Source organism: Diorhabda carinulata, chromosome 5 (genome assembly GCF_026250575.1).
Source record: "Diorhabda carinulata isolate Delta chromosome 5, icDioCari1.1, whole genome shotgun sequence".
NCBI classification, from domain to species: Eukaryota; Metazoa; Arthropoda; class Insecta; order Coleoptera; family Chrysomelidae; genus Diorhabda; species Diorhabda carinulata.
Window position 1 is genome coordinate 16,696,404 of NC_079464.1, and position 19,267 is coordinate 16,715,670.

General features: G+C 32.1%; 1 protein-coding gene across 5 annotated transcripts in view; it reads left to right on the plus strand.

The window, feature by feature from the left end:
* Positions 1 to 19,267, plus strand: part of LOC130894647 (katanin p80 WD40 repeat-containing subunit B1) — a 168,822-nt gene that overhangs the window by 15,484 nt on the left and 134,071 nt on the right. For all 5 annotated transcript variants that reach the window (XR_009059358.1, XM_057801585.1, XM_057801587.1 and 2 more), the window contains exons 2-11: positions 71 to 326; positions 4,054 to 4,199; positions 5,791 to 6,200; positions 7,465 to 7,753; positions 9,758 to 9,820; positions 11,857 to 11,993; positions 13,733 to 13,913; positions 14,140 to 14,405; positions 16,478 to 16,719; positions 16,781 to 16,855. Coding sequence is in view for 4 of the 5 variants with exons in the window: in XM_057801585.1 (XP_057657568.1) it covers positions 71 to 326; positions 4,054 to 4,199; positions 5,791 to 6,200; positions 7,465 to 7,753; positions 9,758 to 9,820; positions 11,857 to 11,993; positions 13,733 to 13,913; positions 14,140 to 14,405; positions 16,478 to 16,719; positions 16,781 to 16,855 (2,065 nt within the window). In the remaining variant the exon portion in view is untranslated. The remainder of the gene's footprint in view (positions 1 to 70; positions 327 to 4,053; positions 4,200 to 5,790; positions 6,201 to 7,464; positions 7,754 to 9,757; positions 9,821 to 11,856; positions 11,994 to 13,732; positions 13,914 to 14,139; positions 14,406 to 16,477; positions 16,720 to 16,780; positions 16,856 to 19,267) is intronic.

The window sequence follows — 19,267 nt, forward strand, 5'->3', positions numbered from 1 at the left end:
CTCCTCGTATACTATAGCAAATTGGGCTGATGCGAGAATGTCATTATGTAACTTTCTATTTCTTTTACAGAAGATTTTATGGCACACAATGCAAACGTCAACTGCTTGGCATTGGGACATAAATCCGGTAGAGTATTGGTTACTGGAGGTGATGATAAGAAAGTGAATTTATGGGCAGTAGGAAAACAAAGTTGTTTTATGAGTCTGAGCGGTCATACCACTGCAGTCGATTGTGTACAATTCAATCAATTAGAAGAACTAGTGTGTGCAGGTTCAAGAGCGGGGGCTCTTAAAGTTTGGGATTTGGAGGCTGCCAAACTTGTAAGGTAATTTTCATTTCCATTTTATACTTTTATACTTCCTCTTCATCAACTACTTTCATGTCTATTCTTTCCTATATACATATAAATACTTGGAAATTTTTTTTCGTTAGGAAATGTTTAGGCGATAAATGCCAAATGAGAAATTATTTGCTTTTATTTAGAATTATTTAGAATTTAGTTTTGTAAAACTAAATTTTCATTTTGAAACATTTTTTTTTCGTTTTAAAAATGTTAATAAAAGTTAAACAGTTTCAAATGACATTATTTTTTTTTAAATTGAAAGAAAAGTAACACCTTGATTGTTATTCACTATTTCTATTGGCAAAGAACCTTCCGATGGGGGTACCTGTCCACAGCGGAGTGCTCAGCAATGGACAAGCTGATCATTTGGTGAAGAAATCTTTAAAGAACCACAACCTTTCACAGATTTCCCAAAAAGTCATCAAGTCATGATCATAAACAATTAGGAAATCAGAAACTCCAAGCTTGAAAATGTCGGGGATATTTCTTTCCTATTCTACTAAATGGGTTCGAAAACTTCTTGTAGTGTAAAGGTTAAAACCATTAGGCCGCAAAGCCCTCAGTCAAATCACGTTGCTCTTTGACAAGTAAATGATCTACAACAGATCAATAAGTCAAAGTGTTAACGACTTCGATTATGTTCTATTAGATAGACTGAAGAGTTCAAAATCATCAATACTTGAAAAGTGGTCTACGAAGAAAAAAGTTTGGGAACCTATGTTGACCAAAATAGAGCAGGGGTAGAAGCATCGCGTTTGATGTGTGCTAGATTTGAAAACGGTGTAGACTTCTTAAACCGAATTGTTACTATGGATAAGACTTGGGTAGATTTCTACGATCCAGAAACAAAGCAACAATCGATGGAATGGCGACACTCTGGTTCTTCAAGACCTTAGAAATTTCGTATCCAAAAATCTGCTGAAAAGTTCTTGCTTCAGTTTTTTGGAATTGCCATGGAGTAATCATGATTGATATTTTGGATAAGAGTAGAACAATAACAGGAGAATACTAGTGGATATTACTGACCACTTTACGGGAAAAAATTAAATAGAAAAGACGCGGAAAGGTGTTTTGTTTTTGCAGGACAACGCCCCTACACACCAATCTCATGTTTTCATACAAAAAATTCGTGATTTAGGGTTTGAATTACTAGAACACTTGACTCCGTCCGACAATCATCTCTTTCCTCAACTGAAAAAAAGTTTAAAAGGTCGTAAATTTTCTTCTAACGAGGAGGTAATAAAAGCTGTGGAAATCTGATTTGCAGAGCAAGAGAAAACGCTGTGATAAATGTATCCAATTAAGAGAAGAATATGTTGAGTACTAAAATATTTTGACATTGAAATTTTGTTTGGTTCTATAGTAGGCTAAGAATTTTTCAATATATCCTCGTATATACATAAAATAACGTTTATTTAATTTATCTTAGTTACTTACCTAGTAGAATTTCTTTTTCATGACTATACGGCAGATGATAAAAATGTCACATTGCTCAAAGGGGCCGTTTGGTTTGTATTGAATAACTCTAAACAAACTTGAAATTTCGCTGGATTTATAGTGGTTCCGAGTTAAAATTCATAGTCCGGGAACGGTCAATGCTGCCATGTGTAATCATAGGGCTGAAGATAAAACAGTGGTATTCTAGTCTATTATGAACCACTGAATCCAAATATGCCCGGCGTTTTTGCGAAAAACTGGTACGTTTTGTCCAAATTGCAATTGTTTAAGCAAATTATGAACAAATGGTTTTTGCGGTTCGGACATTTTTTTTAATTCAAATATGGCCCATTTTAAAAAGATAAGGTCTCTCCTCATTTTTTCGTATAATACATATTTAATATTAATTTTCGAGAGTCGAAAAATTGACGATTTTTATTAACTTTCAATGTTAATAACTTTTGACCAACTGAACATGTTTTAAATATTAAAAATCGTTCTAGTTCTTTGAACCTCACTCTACAAATTGGTATACTTTGATATTAGTAAGGGTCCGGCGTTTGGCTGTAATCGCGATTGACAATTAAGCGTTTTATCAACGTTGCAGCTCGTGGCGACAAGCCTCGATCACCGCGCGCCGAACGTAGGCGGCTCTGTTGTGGTGCTCATTTTATGTCGTTAGTTTACCTCTGCCTTCAAAAGAGATCCATTGAAATATGCTCAAATCCTGGAAGAGAATATATTTTTCGAAATTTCTTAGAATAATTTATCTTATTGAATAAATATTTAATGTACATTATAATTTCATCAAAAATACATGTCTAATGCTTCAGTGTCAATTAATTTATTTTTTCACGTTATTTTTATCATTTGACAAGAACGCAACAGCAAGATTTATTGAAAATGCAAGCTTTACGTCGACAATTTGGTACGAATTAATCGATAGGGGGCAATAATATGTGTACTCTCTTTTGAATTAATAAATCACGCTGAACTTTCCAACATTGACATCTTGTTATTTAAGCAATTAATTTGATGATATCGTCGGCGAAAAGTGTAAACCTGCTGACTCACTTTAACTCAAATTTACAGTAGAAAAATAAAACTTAATAAATTTGAGTTCTGCAATTTTAAGTCCAAAAAAATATAGTTCGTGTATTTTTGGATATTCTACATTATTAGTAACTAATTACATAGTAAATTTTTATTGTTAATAAATTATAAGTGTTTTTATGACTAATCAGGTTTTTTTTGGGAGCAATCGCTTTATTTTCCGGAATTGGCAGGTTTTTCTAAAGATTTCAAGTAAAATAATTTTAATTATTTAGTTTATCAGTCTATTTATTTTTTATTATCAACACAGTAACATATTTGGCTAATTATTTATGAAACTAATCAATATTTTAATCAAAAATCAAAAAGTGGAACAAAAAACAACATAAATATCTTAAATCCTCTTTTCATAAAATAGTAAGTTAAAAATTGGTATTACTATTCTTCTTTTACTTAATACCAATTAATTTTTTGTTATCATCACTTTATTTGTTCTAATCATATCGTAGTTAGTGCGTTAATCTTCAGGTAGGGTATTTTTTAAGCATTGTAGGTCTTCGAACTTTCTCGCGGAAATTTTGGCCTGCTATTGTATAAATTTTGTAGAGTAGTGGTAATATTTGCCACTTATCTGGGAATCTAAGTTTGTAATAAATATCACCATTTGGAGTGTAGCGAAGAGCTCTTATATCTGTTACCTTATGATTTCCTGTAGATCAAGCAGAGTGAATGCTTTTATAAAATTGAATCTCATCAAACTTCTTAAAGAATTGGTAGTTTAGATATTTTACCTCGTATGGACGCGGTTTTTTCCTTGCAGATCTACAGATGTATATATACCCTGCTGGTACATGAATATCTTAATATTTTTGTTTTTTAAGACCCTCTCTATGGTTGAAGCTGTTAGTCCAATCATTAACTTAATCTAACGATTTTTGGACTATTTCATTGGCCTCTTATTCAATTTTACCAACTAAAAGATCCAAGAAGTAACAATTTAAAAAGAAACATTTTTGAGAGAAATCGAAATATTATAAAGTTAGGTTACCTTTTCAACATATCCTATAAGCGATTGAAGATATTTTTCAACTTCTCCAATTTTTCTATTATTACATATTTATCCAATTTTGTTGTATACCTGTTCCCTATCTTTCCAAAATCCCAATTCCATCAAGAAATTTTTGAATACAAAATTAATTAACCTTATTTAATATTTTAGGACATTAAATGGTCACAAATATGCAATAAAATGTATAGATTTTCATCCTTATGGAGACTTTTTGGTCTCTGGAAGTGCCGATAGCAGTATTAAAATGTGGGATACCCGAAAAAAAGGGGTACTTTTTACTTACAACGGACATAAGGGTAGGTATACAAAAAAAGGTTGCTCTTGTTCATAACTTTGTTCCAAAAATTTAAATTATGTGCCAAGCTGTCACAAATTTCGGAAACAAACCGAAAAATTTCTCTACAAACCTTTGAGCTTGATCCAAATCCCGGCGAAAGTATTATAAAATTTGCTTTTAATTGTTAAACTTATACTACTCAACAACCAATTCAATTTTAGATCATAACAATCAATTAATAAACAAACACATCGTGTTTGCAAATATATTCGCCAATCCTTGTAAGATAAGATAAGAAATACCTTGTCGGAGCATTTATTGACATTGCATAGGCCCTTGACACAGTTTGACCCAATATTCTAGATAAGATTTGAAAAAATACTTATCATACATTTCTAAAATCCAACCTTCATAGAAAAAATTACCTTAACCGTTTACCCGACAAGTTGTGACATCCTCCAAGGGAATTGTTTTTGTTTGGATCCAAATAATTTTAAATCAAATTGCGTGGGAGTTTCGAAGAAACTCATTGGAGAAATACAGTCCTGCATGGTGACATTTTTGGCACTTCTATTAATTGTCATTGTTGCTGTACATTTGCTTGCATCCTTTTACTGTGTAAGATCTTTCCTTATCCAATAAAATAATTAGCTTCATCTTTGAATTTTTTTCAAATGAAAAACTATTAGCTGTCTATTAACTTCTCTTCTGTATTTCTTTTGAGTTGGCGACAAAGTAATTTTGGTTTTGTATTATAAAATAAACACTTATTTTTAACGAAAGAATATTTTTTAACCAATTATATATCTTCCATATTATTCAATGACCTTTTGCTATCTTTTTTCCAGCTTCATGATTCCGCGCTCAAAAAATTTCTGATCCTTATTAGCAAAAATTGTACCAGGTACGTTGTGAAAGTTTGACCATTCAAAGAATTCTGCAAACTTCGAAATACATGATAATCAGATTGTGCCAGATCAGGGCTGTAAGGAGGTGTGGTATCACTTTCCAGCCAAGCTCCAATAGTTTCTCACGAGTTGCCAAAGATGTGTGAGGCCTTGCATTATCATAGTAGAACACTAAACCTTTCGGATTTGACAAAATGACCGTTTTTCTTTGATTCCTTCATCCAGTTTTGTTAATTGTTGACAGAAAACATCAAAATTGATCGCTTTGTTGTTCTGCTTCATTTTTCATCACCAGTGATGATTCTTTTCAAGAAAGGATCGGTTTCATTTCGTTTAAGATGCATATCGCCGCAAATGACGATTCTTTGTGATAAAAGAATTTCTTTCAGTTCGTGAGGTACAATTATGACTTTAATTTCATCATCATCAACTTCACTAGACCGACTGGAACATTGCTCATATTTGATTGAAAAATCTCTAGAACGGAAATTTTTATACCAATTCTGACACTTGCACTACTTGTATTTAAAGTTACGTCAATGTGACCAGTAACACGTGACAAAAGTTATTCAAAAAATAAAGCAACGCTCTATCAGTAAAAAGCGAACTTTATATATGTGAACCAATGAATTTTTCTGAACTATTGTCTTTTTCTTTAAATAAAAATAGTTACAATATGTTATTGCAATTAATAAATTGAAGGTACGGTGAACAGCGTCAAATTCAGTCCCGACGGACAATGGATAGCGACCGGCGGTGAAGATTCCACGCTAAAAATTTGGGATCTACGAGTCAGTCGAGTTCTTAAAGAATTCAAAGATCACATGAATCCGTTAACGTGCGTGGAATTCCACCCCCACGAATTCCTTTTGGCCAGCGGAAGCATCGACAGATCCGTAAATTTCTTCGATTTGGAAAACTTCAATTTGGTATCGACGGAAAGTGACGTAGGAGCTGTAAGATGTTTGACCTTTAATCCCGATGGCGAATGTCTTTTTGCTGGTACGAGGGATTATTTGAAAGTGGTTGGTTGGGAGCCAAACCGTTTGTATGATTCGGTGCCCGTTTATTGGGGAAGAGTTACGGATATTTCTGTTGCTTCTAATCAGTTGGTAAGTTGATATGATAAATATTCGATGAGAAAACTGAATATGTTTCTAAAAGTAGTTTAGGTTTAATAGGCTGAATCACAACTTTTATTTAGATATTTCTGGGAACTCATAATTCTAAATTCAACTTTTCTCGAACAATTTTTGCCCTTTGGAGCGTCACAGTATTGAGATTTTAGTTTTTTATTGTGCTTTATACATTTCTCCACTCTATCCGACCCTTTGCTACTTTATTCGTAGTATTTCCCTTTCTTCCTCCTTTCTCTGCTAGTTGTTCTAGCCAAGTTTTCTTGGGTCCTACTCAATTTCTTCTTTCCATCCAAAATTTTTATTATTTTGATCCCCTTAATGCTTTTGCTTTTTCTGTGATATCGTTTCTTCCCCTCCTATTGTCATACAATTCTCCTTCGTCGTCCAATTCTTCTCTTCTTGTCATGTTTCTTTCTTTTTGAAAATTCTCTTCCATATCTGCAACTTCAATCATTTGTCGTATTGTTTTTTTTATTTTCTCCCTCTTTATTTTCTGTGTTACTTGTTATTTTCAAGTTTTCTTTGGTCTTGTGATGTTTCCCTATCTGTGGATTTCTGTTTAAAAATATCCTATATTTCTCCTTATTTCATCCCTTTCCCTTCCTCGTATCGCTCTGATTTTATTCCAAAATCTCCTTTTTTATTGTTTCCCAGTATTTTCTTTGTTATTTCAATTTCCTCCTTGACTTTATTTCTCATAGCTTTCTATGCCTGTTTCTTTCTTTAATTTTCAATGTAATTCTCCATTGTTGCTTTTCACGTTTTAACTATTACTCTTATTTCTTGTGTCCACCATAAGATGTTATCATTTTTTCCTTTTATCATCATTTTCCATCAAATTTCATCATATTCTCGATACAATATTTCTGTGGATTATTTCCATGCTTCTTCTAGCCTTAGTTTTTAAAGTTGATACATTTTCTAAACAGCGTAGTGAACGATCAACACAAAATGTGTCAGATAATTGGTGGCATACCAATTCCTTCCAAGAAATAAATAACATTTACTCAATAACATTGAAAGTGTTCACTCAGCAGAAATAATTTCTTGGCGACATCATTATTATATTTAGAGCCAGCTATGATACCAGAATCAACGTTTGTTATCAATAATTCCTCTACTTGTGTTAAGCCCATTTTTTGGCGCTTAAATTATAACATTAAAAAACCAACTAGGCAACTGAGGCCTACCACCGAAAGTTTCTTGACAATTTATTCTATTTTTTGACATTTTGCAGATTGGCGCATCTTTTCATTTAACCAACGTTCAAGTATATGTAGTAGATTTAAAAAAATGCAAGCCTTTCAGCATATCATCAGTTCTCGATACGCAGACGGGTCCGTTTATGCCTAATCAAAGCATAAGAAAAAGTTTTTCCAAAGCTGAACGACCGCCTAGTTTGAAAAGTAGAATATTAGATGTAAAAACAATTGAAGAAAGCACTTCTGGAACCGATCCCGAAGAAGAATCTACGGCAGATATTACGAATGTAAAGGATTACAACGAAATTTTCAGAGGCAGAGGATGTGAGTACTGTAATTTTTGTAAATATTATTAAGAAACTTTTTAAATTGTTTTCTGTTTTAATAATTTTTGTATTTCTATAATGAAAGTGATGTTTATGAAATTCCTTGTGAAGCTACAAATATTGGCCACTCAAGCCAATACCTGGAATAAAGAATAAAGAGTCAAAAAATGCCACAGATTCAACAAAACATGAAAAAGAAAAAAATCATCAGTTTGGTTATGCAAATACAAAAATATTAAAACAGAAAACAATTTTAAAAAGAGAGAATCCAAAAGTCTTCTTCTTGCATAAAACATAAGTCATTTATATGTTAAAACATTCGCAATTTGCCGTTGTAATTTTCACCTTAGAAGATTGATAGACTAAGTTTTCATCTGACTATTACATGATTTCTTTTTATTTTTCGAATCATCATTAAACGTTTTCATTATTCACAAGGTGTGGAAAAAATTACTCTCTTAGTTACAACTGTTTGATTGTCTCCTAATCTCCTATCTTCTCGGATGAGTTTTCAATTTAGGGAAAAGGAAAGTCAGTAGGACTCACGTCAGGTGAGTTAGAAGATTCAAGAGCTACAGAAATGTTTTTATTGGCTAACATGTCGTTTATTGAAATTGTGCGGATCTTCCTCATCTCCATGTTATTACAACCCATATGCTGGAGGCCAGATGTACAAGTTATAAGCAAAAAGGCTAATTTTTTTACAAGTACTTTAAAGTAGGCTTATCGATATAAGAAAAACTTCAGAGTTCTATCGACTTCTCAAAGTAAAAAAAATTCGATAATCATTAGATAGAAGAAAATAAAAAATACTACGTTGTAGGGTAAGTTTTTCTCGATAAAAAAGGTCTCCTACACTTTTGTGTAAAAGCAAACGTTTTGTTAGGAAAAAATTCTAAAAAGTTAGTATAGAATTAGGGCATCCGGCGCGGCAGCTACTATGTTTCTCGGATTGTATAACTTGTGACCCTGATAATTGAAAAAATTTTCCCCAACTCTCAAATGAGTCAATTGACGATGAATCTGAGAATGAAAAATCAGATTCCGATATTGACATTGATGAAGATGTAGATTCTAGATGATTTTTCTATATTTTATCATATAATAAGAGGAAATTTCAATATGTATTGATTTTTTTCCTATTGCTTACAATCAATTAAAAAAAACTTATTTAAAAATTTTGCGGAATATTAGAAATTTTTCAAAATTTTCAAATGTTTGGCATCTATATATGAGATATTTATAAGCTTGGTTGGCTAAGAAAAACAACTTGATAATTTTACGAATTTTTCCCGAGAAAACTATAGCTTTAAAAAAAGTGGAAGGAACCTTTCTATCGAAAAAACTTTACCCTACAACGTGGGATTTTTTTTTCTTATATCTTCATCACAGACTGCAATAATGGGAAATTCTGAAAATCAGAATGGTTCTCGAATTTTTTTATATTGGGAAATTGATAGACCTCTGAAGTTTTTCTTAAATCAATTAGTATACTTTGAAGTGCTTTAACCTTATTCTTTTGATGAAAAATTGCCTCCATCGACTGGGCTATTAATCAAAATCTGATGTGACTGAAATTCAGATGCTACTCAATCATTCTGTTTGTCAATCGACGATCTAAATAGACAAGTAGACCACTGAAGCATCTGGGTTTTTCAACAAAACATTTCCTCCTCGGGCCTGCTAAAATTTAGGAAAAGTTTCTGCTGAACTATGCTAAAGTCTCAAACAAAATCTGATGGCACAGTATCTACTATTTGAAAGTATTATGCTTCCAGTGACGTATCTATACAAATTATATTGTTCTTTGTCGTTTGCTAGGGGAAATTCTGAAAACTCATGTTTTGCTTTTTGACATCGAAAAATATATAGTAAGATATTGATGATCTATTGTACCAAATTCAGAAATCATGTATTCTATTGACTCAGATAAGTTTCTTGAAAAAATTGTTGCTTTTAAAGCTAAATTTCGCGTTGAATCTAAATTAACTTTGTATTCCAGTACAAAGAACACCACCTCCCGAACCAGAACCCTTCCAGGAACCGGAAAAAGACGAAACTCTGGGTAAGTTATGGAAAGAACCTGGATAACTTATTTTTCTGTTTCATACAAGATTGGCTGCCTGAAACTGTTATCTTTAGGTTAAAAATTAAAAAAATATTATGTATTGATCAAATTTTCTAATAAGCACCTTAATTCAATGTTCGATTCTAATAACGAATCAATATTAGTCAGATATTGATTCAAAAATCCTAATTATATCCACAAATACTAGGCATACATATAAAGCTTTGCAAAACTGATCTCTATAGAGTTTTCTCAAAATAAAGCGTGACAATCATGAAAATGTGTATCATTAATTTTTTTGAGATGCCATTTAAAAATTCTAGAGCTATTCACCTGTTAAAAAATTCAGAATAAATACACAAGTTCAAATTTCGTTCTAAAAAAGCTAGAGACTACAGAGAATTCCTGAAATATTTGTATTCCTTACGATATTAATCAAGAGATGTTGACTTTCGAGGCGCACTTGATGAGATGCTTGAGTCGTTGAATATAATTAAGTCTATTTACTTTTTCCTTGCTTCAAAATCAATTTTAGATATGTGAATTACGTTAGATAATATAAAGTAAGTTTTGGATTAGTAATTAGATTTCATCAGTCCAAAGTAAAATATTCGCGAAATATATATTCTCAAGCCATAGAATCTGACCAACCCCAACTATTCTCTGTTTTTTTAATTTGATTTTCCAGTCTACTATATCTAGGATTCTGGTATCTTCTTTTCCAGGTATTCCTTGGTTTGCTCCTGTCCCTTGGCCATAGAGGTATCCATTGTGTTATCCTCCTAACTATTTCTGTAGGTTTTGTTCTCATGAAGTGACCTGCCCAATTTAGTCTTTGTGCTTTCACATACCGTAGTATATTTTCTCCTCCCAGCTCTAACCACTAACAACCACTAAAAGTAAACCCCCATTTCGAAAACAATCGCTTACTCCAAGACCCTTCCCCGAGAGCAATAAAGAGAAGGCTGGTTTACTTGCAGAACACCTTGATAAAGTTTTTACACCTAATGATCATCAAGAAATAATGGAATACCTAACTCGCTATATAATTGACAGATCCGATCACTTCTAAGCAAATTAAAGAAGAAGTAACCTGTTTAAATGACAAAAAAAAGCCAGAACCTAATAAAGTAAGCGCAAAATGCTGAAAGAACTCTCATAATGATAAACTACTCATTTAATGGTGTATTTACTCTTCAGTCATGACCCAAACAACTAAAAGTAGCCGACAATATAGCAGTGCCCAAGCTAGGTAAAAACCCAAATCATGTAACTTTTTACGGACCCATTAGTATTTGGTCGATTATATCGAAAATTCTTAGAAAAATCCTGATATACAGAATGAGTCCCATTTCAAATGTAATTTCGCATTACCAATTTGGTTTCCACCATTCACACTCCACTCATAAACTATGCCACAGAATTGTACATATGATCAACAGATCCCTCGAAGAAAAAATGTTGCACATCAGTTTTTCTTGACATAAGCCAAGCATTTGATAAGGTGTGGTACGGATGTTTTCTTTTCAAAACAAAACATTACCTTCAATTAATAAAGCCGACAGTTCAGAACCGGAATTAATGGTGAGGCTTCAGGCACATTCCTGATGAAGTCTGTGATATCTCAGGGCAGCGTTCCGGGGCCATTATTTTATTTATTATATACATCACACAGCAAGTTTACACAGTTTTTTATTTCAATTTAAAAAATTCAAATAAAAATACAGTAATGAGTAAAAGTAATGAGACTGATTTTTCATTTACCACAGCTTTTATATATTCGAACAACAATGTTATTACCTTCAAAGTAGCCCTCTTGGGAAGCTATACACCTACGAAATGGCTATTGTCATTTTTGGTAGCAATCTTCAACTATTATGGCTTTTAACTGTTCTTCATGTGTGTTTGAATGTACTTCGAAGTCTAGAGTCTAATGGTCCAGCGCAGACCAGTACACACAACATTGCCAGTGTTATTTTTAACACTTCATATATTTTTTTTTAATTTCAAATTAATTGGATGTTTTTTTTCAGAACCACAAATTTTGGGAAACATTATAACAGAAAGTTTAGAAGCTCTCTCATTAGATAATGATATCAACAATTATAAAAATTCTAACATGCAACTAACTGTTAATCACTACTCTAGATCCAAGTCAAATTTAGATCAGGTGAGTATTTCATTTACATAAAATTTAATTTCTTACTATGAATAGGATTGTTGTTGCTAGTAATCACTATGTTGTATTGGGTTACTTTTTATTAATATATAGTGCCATTAAAAAGTCCCCCATATCCTATTATATATAAATTAGTGGAATTTGAAAAGTTCTAAGCTACACCTCTTTTCAAATGTATCGAAACAATCTATTCAATTTTACTAATCTTTTGTTTATTTATACTGAATAGAATTTGAATAGTAATTACAGATTGAAGGATCTACTTCAAAAATTGCTTGAAAGGAGCACTATTTACTTCCAGTAAAATAAATTATTTTGTCAAAGTATGGCTGTTGATTAATATTTGTATCTATTTTCCAAAACTGTGCCAAACACAAAAAAAAGATTACGATCGTTTTTTCAATACATTTGAAAAGAGGGGTGTAGCTTGCCATAAAGTTCCATCAAAATTTATTAATCACATAAGGTCGTTTAGTGGGTTCCGTCCAATTCTGTTGACGAGGGCTTTCCATTTCCATCTCTTTTTGGCTATTTTCGTAGCCTCTTTAATGTTAAATGTATTTGCTGCAGTTACTTTTCAATATCTTTTCTCCATGTTCGTAGAGGTCTGCGTCTTTTTCTTTTGCCTGTTGTATTATAATTTAATGCTTGTCTGATTATGTTTGTTACTGGTTTCCGCTGTATCTATCCTATCCATGCAATTTTTAACTTGTTCTATTCTCTTCTTTCTAAGTAGATGGTGCTTTCTGTATTGTTTTTGCTGTGTTATTATATATCCTGTTAGTTTTATCTTGCATGTGATTTCTATTTGTTTTTGTAGGTATGTATGTGGATATTGAGGTGTCATGTATGCGACCCAAGGGATCTATTGTGTCCCCCTTTCTTGCTGCGATACTGTGGATCCCAGTGTTTACAACTGATCTGCTAATCCCACTCTCTTTAGAAAGTCCATAATGTGGAATGGCTGTAACTGCCACAGATCTTTGTTAATAGACATATATCATCAGAGAATTCAAGTTTCTCCAGTTTTTCAAATAAATTCCAGTTTATTTCCGATATTCTCCATTTTTCTCATTATCCAATTTAATTACTATGTTTAACAGGGTTGGCAAAATTCATTTCTTTTTGACATATCTCGCATGTTTAATCATTGATTTTTAAAATTTTTTTGTTATTTTGGCTTTCATTCCTATAGTTATCCAGAAATTTATCTGGGATCAAGGATGTATTGATATCTAGTTAGCTTAGACCAAGTTCCATGCATAAACAAAATATTGCGTTATCATGGCAACGAAGAATAACTTATTAGAAGTGTCAGTGTAAAATTTTTCCATTGAAGATGATGACCCATCGGGAGGGTCAGTTTCTGTGTCAGTCCCCGAAAATATCGATGTAGTTCTCAAATCCAAATATGTTTGATTTGTCATGTTGTAAATGAAGAGCCACTGGAAACCTGGTAAAAATTGAAGGGATTTTGAAAAAACAATATACAAAATATTAAAGGAAAATGTAGTACGTTCTGTCCAGTACCTGATCGGTTTCCACTTCACATCTTTCGAATATCCTGAAAAACTAAAGGAATTAAATTATTTGTGAAAATTGTTAAAGAGAATACCATAATTGTGTGAGGAAATAATAAGAGCTAGAGGGTGTTACATCAATTTATATTGACTAAAAAAAAAACGAAAACCATAAATTTGGTGCTAACTTGTGTTATAATTCCGTTGCAGGTTTATGAAAATAGGAAGCAGAAAGATAATAGAGAAAACATATTGCCAAATATCAACAAAACGAAGCAAGCAGCTAAATTCGTCTTACAAAGGCAAAGTAGCTGTAAAGATGTACCAGAAAAACCACCCAAGACAAGCACTAATATAAAACATAGTGTATCAGAAGCAAATATAAATAAGGGTTAGTTTAATTATAGACATTGTTATCGTTTTCTCTACTTTTTAGAATTTATAGAAAGATTTATGAAAAGAAAACTACACTTACACGAGGTAAAATGCTTTTGTCTAAATCTAAAAAATTCATGTTTTGGATTAGTAATTAGGTTTTATCACTGTATCTTACATAAAATTTAATTAATTGTTCATTTAAATTTTGTCAAAGCTTTTGAACATAATTTATTTTTTAGGTTCACAATCATCGAGAACGTCGTTTCGGAAGAACTCCTTCTCAAAACCTAGTCGTAATTCAACCAGTGTTCCTAATGTTTCAAAAATACCTAATGTCAATAGTGCCAGGAGTGCGGTCGTAAAATCCACGACTTTACCTCAAGTTGACATATACGTCAGTTCAGTAAGTGCAAATTATGAAGAGCGTATCGTTGAGGATCGAGATATGTTTATACCCGTGTCGCTAGATAGACCGGTCGGTTTGGATTTAGACGAATTCTTACCGGTAAATATATAATAATTTGAATATAACATCATGAAAATATTTGTACTTTACCATTAAGAATTATTATCCCATTTTTCTGGCCATTATTTTTTGTAATGTTTTCATCTAAGTATCATCTCTTTTTTTCTTTTATTTGCCTTAAGTGGTGCCCAGCCAGTACAACTTTTTTTAATTAAATAGTTGTTTTGTCATATAAATATTTTTGCATTGAATTTGTTTTTTTTTCTCCACCTCTTATTAATTTATTCATATTGATATATTTTTCTCCAAATTCTTTCCATTATTTTTTTTTTCAAAGTTTAATCAAATGGTTTCACATTTTCTGCTGTTGATTCTATTGGATCTGCGAACTCCTCCAGCAAGGAAAGCTGGTGTCTTACATTTTTGAGCTTCACTTCCTGCTGTTTTTATATCTTCTAATGTGATTTTCTTTTCCAGATTTATGTTTTGTCAGTCTCGTCTTGACTATTCAGGAGCTTCTCGAAGTATTTTTGCCACATTTCCATAACTTGGTCTACCTTCGTGATTACTATGCATCTTTTTTCTGTTATATTATTCAGGGTTATATTTTTATTTCTCCACTGTTTCCTTATATGTCATAACAAAGCTTTGGATTGCCTCTGTATGATGTTTCAGCCCAAAGTCTTTCCATGTATTTTCTTTTCTTCCTCAATCATTTCGTCACCTTTGTTTTTCCTAGCATGTATTTGTTATGACTTTCTATGTCCCCCTTTTTGTATTTGACTGCCTTTTTTATTTTTTCTGTCCACCAGTGTGTTTTTTTATGTTTCTGTTCACAATTTTCGTTGTCTTACAACATTCTTCTGCAGCTTCTAAGACTTCTTTTAAAAATTTTTGTAATTCTCTAGAGTTACGTAGTGCCCCGCACTTTGAGAGGATGTGGATAGAGGTTTCGTCCTCTGTGCAACAGAATCTGAATGCTGCATTATCTACTAACTCTATCATCTTCAAATGTCCATTGAGGCGACAGTGCCCCGATAGGATTCCTATTAAAACTCATAGGTTATTCTTACTTAGGCAGAGACATCTTCTCCAATTGTTCTTTTCCAGGAGAGTCTTTACCTGTCTAAGCCCCTGTAAGTTGTCCCAATAATTGGGTTTGCTCATATTTACTTATTGTTCTGTAACTGATACCAAAAAAGGGTTCAGGTACCATGCAGGGTTTGCTTGCCTCTACGTCTATCAGTTATTTAGTTTCCCTTCACTTCGATGTACCCCGGAATCCATTGCAGGGTACCTATATTTTTCTTACCTACCTTGATTAATTTTTCCAAGCAATCCCAAACGAGTTTGGATTTTATGATATTATAGCTTAAAGCTCGAATAGCTGTTTGGTTATCGGACAGGATGATGATCTTCTGTTTGACATAGTTCCTCTCTAGATTGAACTGGATATATTTTTAAATTGGATAAATTTCTGCTTGAAAAATGATTGGTTTGTTGCCAGGCTTTCAGAGTACTAGCTTTTGATCCCTTACACTCATATTCCAGTTCTGTTTGCTGCTTTAAGGCGGCTTTAAGGCGTCCGTGTACTATTTGATGGCATTTCTGTTAATTTCTTGTATGGAGTTTTGATCCCACTTACTTCTACAGCTTAGAATTGAGCTTAACTTTTTCAACACATCATCCTGAGGCATGTCTCAGGTCTGGTGATTATTTAAGGACGGTTTTGCTTTGATGATTCCGTCTCTGAACATTTTAAGTGATGGTTTTTTTATGTAATATGTAGGGAGGCGGGAGATTTAGAATCACTACTTGTGCAGCTGTTGGACATGACTCCATGGCCCAGGTTGCACATATGCAAGCATACAATCTTTATGAGGCTACTTGATTCAATAGCCTAAAATATTTTTTAGTAGTTCATACACATAATCAGATGCTCTTGTGATGTCAAGGTTTCTCTTGTTTCTTACCACTTCTTGAACTGTATTTCTATTTTTTATACCTCCAAGTAGACTTTTTCATCCATCATTAGAACCCTTATTAATGTCGTGGTGCAAATTAAAACAAAATTTGCACTTTTATAATATATGTATATTTTTTTGTTCAAGAAAAACTACAATGCATTAGGTTTCCAACAACAAATGCCAGATATGTCGGAAGCTGAAGTTTTAGGCGTGATTATGCGTAGCCATGAGCCCGTAATGGATATTATAAATACAAGGCTGAGAAGTTTGAAATTGGTCTTAAATCAATATAGGAGTAGAGATATGAAGACAGCTGTAGAATCGGCATTAGCGATGGGCGATATAGCAGTTTTGGTAGACGTTTTAGGTGTCATTAATACTAAATAGTAAGTAAAGTGAAATTAAAACATTTCATAACATTTCGATTTCATATTATATTTTTCGTAGCTCGTTATGGAACTTGGATCTCTGTGTTTTGGTATTACCGAAAATTTTGGATTTGCTACAGAGGAAATACGAAACGTGAGTACAACCATTTAATAATCGACATTGATAAACTTATGATATCTTAAACGATTGTACAAGATGTATAACACATTATTTTTACATGCACACAGTTTACTTTGGGTCTGTGAAGATGATAACTTCGTTATCGAAACTCGCGTCAGACAGTGTAATTGTTAGTATTGGTGTAGTGGTAGAAGTAAACATGCCTCAAGAAATACCAAAAAAGTTTAGCTTTGAGAAAAAATTACCTCAATACTCAGCTGTAGAAGTAAGTGGGATTAAAAAAAAATTAACAAAAATGCCATCAAATAGTACACGGACGATTATAAAGCAGGAAACAGAACTGAAATATGTAACAAGCAATTGACAAATTTGTAACAAATTCACTGTTCATATATTCAGTTTTTATTATATCGATTTCAATAATTGTAATGCCAACCTTCATTGGATGGAGTATCTAAAAATCAAGCAGTCCTGTGAAACCTGGATAATGACGAATAAAACTAAACAGAAATTGGAAATCTGAGAGAGAAGAATACTAAGAAGTATTGTTGGAGGAAAGCAGACAGAGTTAGGATCAATTTGAATCAAGTTTTATTTTAAAAATATAAAAAGATAACATTCTACGATTAAAACAATGAATATATTTTGTCTCTTTCATCTTATACTGCTACAGTTTCTTTTCATCAAAGAAACTACCTCTGACCACCACTCATTTTTAACTACATGTATATTATTCCAAGACGTTTTAAGAGCCTTCCAAAGATCGCCCAAAGAAGTGAGATTAAATTTTCTAATTTACGATCCAGCTCATCCCACAATATTTCTATTGTATTTAAATCTGGAGATTGTGAAGGCCATTTCATTATTTCTAATTCACAACTATCTTCTTTATTTTTTAAAAAGTTGAGTCGAAACTTAGATTTGTACTTTAGGTCATTATTTTGCTGAAACACATACCCATGACAAATTAGGTGCATCACAGAAGGGTTAACATGCGTTTTTAATATGTAATGGTAACCATTTCTGTCCAGGGTTCCTTAAATAAGTACAGATCTCCTCTGTAGAGAGCATATGAAAAACACTCCCACACCATCATACAGCCACCTTTATGTTTAACAGTTGGAGTTGTAGTATATGGGTGCATTTTTTCTGAACATCCGCGACGAACCTAACCAATTTTTCAGCTATTTGTAAGCGTTTCTTTACTACACTTACTGATATCTGTTTATCGTAACTTCTATTGAACCGCATCTGATTTTCTGGTGCTGTAAGCTTCTTATTCATTTTGGACATGATGATTTTCTTAAATAAATTGATATTGATAAAAAATAATTAATATATAATATTAATATATATAAAAATATTAATATAAATAATAATAAAATAATTGATAAAAATTAATTATATTGACTTCAAGATAACTGAAAGAAATACTACAAAACAAGAAAATTTACTTATTTTCAAAGAAATATAATTATATGGAAATATTAAAATCACTATTAGGAATTGGAAAAGTGCAAAAAATAACCCAATTTTTATAACAAATAGAAAAAAATAATTTAAATACGTTCACGTTTCGACTTTTCTTTGTCTATCAAAATATGATATTGACACTGACAATTTGCTTACTTATATTGATCTATAGATCACCTTCATCATAAATATCAAAATAAGGATAAAATCAATTTAGAACTTTGTTCCAATAAGAAAAATTAATTTTTCCTTGGTTTCCACATCTCAGATATATTAAATTTATTAGAATTCACAAAATAGAGCTATAAATTTTACTTAAATTATTTAGATGTTATTTATCATTTATAGCTTTTTCGTTCTTATGAATGTGAACCATTTCTAAAAATTCTCTTTTTTAAGAATTTTTGGTCCTCAAGATATTTAAACTTCAATCAGACTTTATCAATTTTAAAACAGAAGAGAGCTAAATTCAAGAACATTTATAAGCATTAATATATCAAAAGGTCTAAGAAATTTATATATATATATATATATATATAATATAAATATAAAATAAAAAGAAATGTAGGTAAGACGTTTTAACTAAAAAGAATAGAGCTTAGCAAAAAAGTTTTCAAACATAACGTCTCTGTTAGAAGTCTAATATGGAAAAGAAGAAAACGAACGACGTGAAATAATTGCCAAATTTCTCAACAAAATCAAGATCTGAAGGATTTGAAGTATCTATTAAGTGTTTTGATAGCCAAACAAACAATTTACGATATATGTCGAGACAGGTATTTCGATTAAAAGAAAGTCAGGATTAGGCAAAAAAAATGTCAATATGACAAATACATTTGTCCTTCTGGAAATTCTAAGCCATAAGGTAACCCCTTTTAATGATAACCATGTGAGTGAGGACTGTAGAGGTTTTTAGAACTTAAAGAAATTGTCTTTTTTACGGACCGTATC